At 37.2% G+C, this 5,336-nt stretch overlaps 1 protein-coding gene across 1 annotated transcript; it reads right to left on the bottom strand.

Moving 5' to 3' along the window:
• Positions 1 to 4: 4 nt before the first annotated feature.
• LOC108378088 (WD repeat-containing protein 20) lies at positions 5 to 1,926 on the bottom strand (the record flags this gene model as incomplete). Its single annotated transcript, XM_017634388.1, has 3 exons — positions 1,671 to 1,926; positions 400 to 1,597; positions 5 to 342 (listed from the first exon to the last, which is right to left on the bottom strand). Coding segments are annotated over exons 1-3 (1,716 nt in total), but the record flags the coding sequence as incomplete, so codon positions are not given.
• Positions 1,927 to 5,336: the final 3,410 nt, after the last annotated feature.

Here is a 5,336-nt window from a genome sequence, read left to right as displayed (position 1 = left end):
CAGCGCTGCTGCTACTGAGGTCCATGCCGATGCCAGCTGATGTGCTACTGCCCGTGCCGTATTGTTGGTGGTTGTGATTACTGTTGGCTTGGTTGTTGGACTTGAGCAGGCTCATGCCCTTGCGATGTGTGCGATGCGTCGCTGCGATTTGCGATGCATCAAAGGAACCGGAAATTGATGAGGTCTTCTTATCAGAGTTGCTCAGAAAGCTAAAATTCGACAATCGTTGCGTGAGACTGTTGAATGCTGAGACGCTTGAATCTGAAGACTTGGTGGAACTGTTCGAGTTCTTGCTGTTGTAGCCGGACGTGGAGAAGGTAGAAACGTTGTCCTTGATGTTGCCTTCAATGGAGCCCGATTTGGTGGCACTGATGCAGTTTGGAAATTTTATAGAGTTACCTGTTGCGTTCGCCTTGTTTGAATTGTTTGCTTTGCTGCTGTTGCTGTTCGCATTGGGGTTTGCGCCGGCTGGTCCAGCTTCATCCGGTGGCGTATTGGCATTCGACGATTGGGATGATATGGTGCAGTTCGCCGTGGAAAATTTACTTGAGCTGCTGTTGCTGTTGTTCTCAGGCCCTACCGTTTCTTTCGTTGGACTGCTGGCATTTTGGGGTGCCGGATAGGATCCCGATATATTACCTATGGCTATTGGCCGTATCACTTTAATGCCATCAGCATCTATACCGCCGTTCATATAACTAGTGTCATTTAAATTTACGCTATTGACTCGCTGGCGCAGCGACAGCGGGTGCCGTAGCACATCTTCTGTTATGTCCCACAGGCAAATCTGTGTGTCTTGTCCGACCGAACCAAGGCGGTAGCTGATTGCCAATTTATCAGGCGCTAATGCCGCCGACGAGGACGCATCTGAACGAAAAGATGCTGAGTGTGGCCGTTGCCGTAAGTTATTCGGTGTTGAGTTTTTGTCATGCGCAACACCGCTCATTCCAGTGGGAAAATCAAATCCATTAGCAGTTGAATCGGCAGAGAAACGCGCTTCTCGTCCAACACTATATTCATTCATTTGATTTTCGTCGTCTGAAAAATCACCACCATCCCAGTTGGTATACGATGTGGTATACGGATCAAATGCCACCACTGACACCCAGGAGCGATGACCTTGTCCCCGTGCGACCACACGTCGCTCATGCAGGGACCATACCGTCACTAGATCGTCCTCACCGCCCACCACAATATATTTGCCATCTGGCGACCAACATACACATAAAAAACCACCAAAGTAGGAACGAGCAATGCCAAGCAACTCCATGGTATCATAGTGAAATACACGAAGAAATCCATCCTGCGATACGATGGCCAAATTCGAGCCACATGGGGAGAAGCAAAACTCATTGATGCAACAATTCTCAGTGTTGAATATCCATTTATAGAGTGGATTGCGCGTTGACTTGGATTTGCAGGTGAGTATTGTGTAGCCATCGCCCATTTTGAAGGGCTGATAATTGGGTGCAGTCGGTGTGCAGGGTAGATCCTCGTTGTATAAATACAGATTGCCAGAGGCGTGTGATGCCAGAAATAAATTCGGTGAATTTGGTAACCATTTTAAGCATGTCACTTTGGTCTTATCAATAAGCCGCTAAAAGGGAAAATAAAACAAAAGATCAATTTATGCTTAAGAGTTTAATTAAAATTATTTGGATTTCAAATACTTCTTCATTATATAGCTTTCGTAATTCACGCGGTCCTGGCTGTGGTGAAACAAGCTGAATTTGCCCTGTTGTGAATCCTACGAGCAGCGGCGCACCAGTAGATGTGGCTGATGTCGCATTGAAATCATGACAACTGGGATTAGTGCCTTTGTAGAATTTCTTGTCGATTGGTTTTGTCATTTCCGCTCCCTGTTGGGAAGAAAAAAAGGATTTTTCATATTTTTATTATTATTAAATGTTAACAAAATATTCATATGCACTATATGTATACGGCTAATGTTTAAAAAACCGTGTTAAAATTAAAGCTATTTTTTAGGGCTGCTGCCGTGTCGAGCTTTTCCTTCAATTTTTAATGGGCGCCTTGATGTTATTATGCATTCTATGAGAATCTTTTTCATGGCAGAAATATGCAGGGAAGTTTTTACATTTTTTTATGTTAGTCGGGCCTGGGTCCTACTGAGGGGAAGTACGCACCTCTAGCCACTCACCTACGGGGAAACCGCGTTTTTCACAGATTTTGGTAAAATATGTATGTTAAAAGACACCTTCAATAAAAGTTTTTAAGTTACAAACAACGGAGTTACATGCAACTTTTTAAAAAGCCCTACCTGTTTTTGATATTCTTTCTACATTTATGTATGTATGTAAATATGCTGATCATTAAATATTTGTATAAGGAAGTCGATAACGGTTACAAACAACAAAATTCTTTCAGTGCACATGTTCAATAAACGATAACGATATCGACAAACAGAACGTTTAAGGAAACGATAAAAACTATAAATGAAAATTCGTGGTTTTTTTCCATGTAGTGGTTTAACGCCTATCTGCAGCTCTCAGAGAAAAATAAAAATTCATACAAAATGACGCACAAGAAATAGAAAAGAAATGTTCTTCTATAAAAATTTCTTAAATCAGTATGCAGCACTTAAAAAAATCCCGTATGTTAATATTTTGAGTAGTTTTCTTGAGAACTGCTTACTTAGAATACTAGTTATGAAAATGTTAGTTAGTTAGTAAATTTCTATCGGGTTAAAGGTCAAGTGATTAAAACTTAACAGTTCTGGACTATAAAGCTCACTATATATTTTCAGAGTTAATGTAGTATTTAGATGGAAAAGATAACACACATACAGGTGTGGTCAAATAAATAGCAGCATAATTCAAAATGACATTGAATGCAGATCATGTGTATTTATTTATTTTCAATCATTTGCATTTAAAGTATAGTATGTAGTTCGATCTACATATAACAGAAACAATTTACATAATACTACATCACTCCCTATACCAAAAAAAAACCGGTACTGTGTTTCCATTGGAATTGTGTATAAAATCTATTATATTTTAAGACTTGCACCAAAGTATTTCGGGAAAATATTAAAATTTACGTGAGCTGGACCGATTTGAAAATATCTCCAAAAATGGATTTTTTATAGAAAAAAAATAGTTACTTAAAGAATTTTTTGCAAAAATCCCCTCAGATGACAAAATAGTTTAAGCTTAAAAAATCTGGGCTCGAATCGCCTCACACGATATCGTACTACTCGTCACGTAAAAACACATTTTTCGGATTATGACATACGTAAACGTACTCTTTGTCCCATTCAGCTTATACTGCCTGACGTATCACGTAATTTTCTTTCGTATCGTTTTCGATCCGTGAACGGATGTTACGATTCGAGCCCTGCATTAAAATAATAAAAAAAAATTTTCAACGGCATAGTAATAATGAGATTTTTGATGCTGTTTTTTTATCTATTTTCAAAGATTGGTATAAGAAAAACTTGAATAACTGGACCAAACCTATTCCGATTTAGACTTATAAGGTATCATCAGGAAGGTATTTTCTCACCCTTTTAATTTCTTTGCAAATAAATTCATTCAAAGTATGAAAGATAAAGGTAGGATAAGCGAGCATCATTCCAAGCTGAAGCAACAAAAACACCATCATTATTACGATTCCTTTGAACAAATTTTTAAATATTTTTATGCAGATTTTTTTAAGCTTAAACTGTTTTATCTTTTAAGGGGATTTTTTTTTTTTTAAATAAATGAAAGACTTTTTTTCTTCGGTTGGTTCTGGATTTATGATAAATTATCTCATTTATATTTAATTTGTTGACAGATTTTACAAACGAAATTAATTGATTTCAGCATGATTTGCTTATAAATTACAAATAAGCCGTAACCTACGATAATGTGAACTTGATTTTATAGATCAAACTATAATTTAAATGAAAATTATTAAAAAAAAGTAAATAAATATAAGTTGCAAGCAACGCCATTCTGAATTTTCGTGCTTTTATTTTGATCGCAACTGTACATATAACTTTTCTAATGCTAAACTACAAACAAAAATCCAGTAAGTTTTATTATTTCGTTAACAACCGCAATTACTATTTAAAAGAGTTCAGCAATTAGTCTTACTGATTAATTGGTAACTACGAAAACTATTAGTTAGATACGATTGCCAACTGTTTTGAAACAATTAAGTAATGCCAATATGTAAATACACATGTACTATGTATGAATGTATGCATACAAAAGGGAGACTAAGTAATTGCCTTAATATTTCGTTTCGGTAATTAACTTTAGAAGGAGATTATTAACGCGACTTACATGGTTTCTATTTGTCTGTAAAGGTACTTATAATCTAATTACAGTGCGTAATATCGATAAGCAGAAAAATAATAGAAATATTGATAAGGTAAAATTAAAAGCAATCACCCAATTTACTTGTTACAAGTATTATGGCGCCGAATTGAAGATAAAAATAGTAATAGAACAAACCTCGCAATCTGGTTAATGCACAAGGAAAGATCGACGTTGAGAAGCTCTAAAATCAACAGGAAAAAAGTATCTGGACGCTACGGCAAGGTTAGTTGTAAGAATTGCCTTCTACACGCATCCCGGTTCTATGGATAGGGGACGAACCACTTCTGGATTACTCATGGGGCGAAATATGGCAACGTCAAAACGACAGCAATAACAACCACAGCAGCAACAGCGAACGCTGCCAGAGGAGGAGCATCTCCTCAAATACCCTCTACCAACAAAACTGGTTGCGAGTTGTTCTGGTTGCGCCATAGTACCAGAGGAGAAAAAGCTGCAAGCAATAGCAAGGTACTACCATTTTGCAAATAGACATGTAGCTTTAGTACCGGTAACGCCACAAAGTGGTTTAGCCCCATATATTGTTTGGAGAAAATAGAAGGAGTAGGCGTATAGCTTTAATTTTTCCTATGTAATCTCTAGGGACATAAATCAAGAAAAAAAAACGAAAAATGTGTGTGATCGGTTTATTTTAAAGCATACAGACCTAGCCTTAGAAACCCCTTAAAAATGCCATTCAAAGGGCACCGATGAAGGAAGGACTCCGAAATTTTGTTCATATATTCATAATAAAGGAGTAAGTAAAAATACAACAGCACCCCCTGTTACCTTATTCAAACGGTTCTAAGTAGTGTTGGGAAGTATCGAGTACTTTTGAGGATCGAGTTCTTTGATATGGATACTTTTAAAAATCGGGTATTTTTCAGAGTACTGAGTACTTTCTTTAAATATACACTTGTTGGTAACATTTCAATGATTAGTGTAGAAGTCTCGCAAGCTGCCAGCAGTTTATTCAAACTTCAAATTGAGTACAATAATTTGTAAATACCG

The sequence above is a fragment of the Rhagoletis zephyria genome, unplaced genomic scaffold, assembly GCF_001687245.7.
Source record: "Rhagoletis zephyria isolate East Lansing unplaced genomic scaffold, Rhagoletis_zephyria_1.1 Rzeph_scaffold_13317, whole genome shotgun sequence".
Classification (NCBI taxonomy): domain Eukaryota; kingdom Metazoa; phylum Arthropoda; class Insecta; order Diptera; family Tephritidae; genus Rhagoletis; species Rhagoletis zephyria.
Note: the sequence above shows the minus strand (reverse complement) of the source record. Positions and strands in the feature narration are given on the sequence as shown.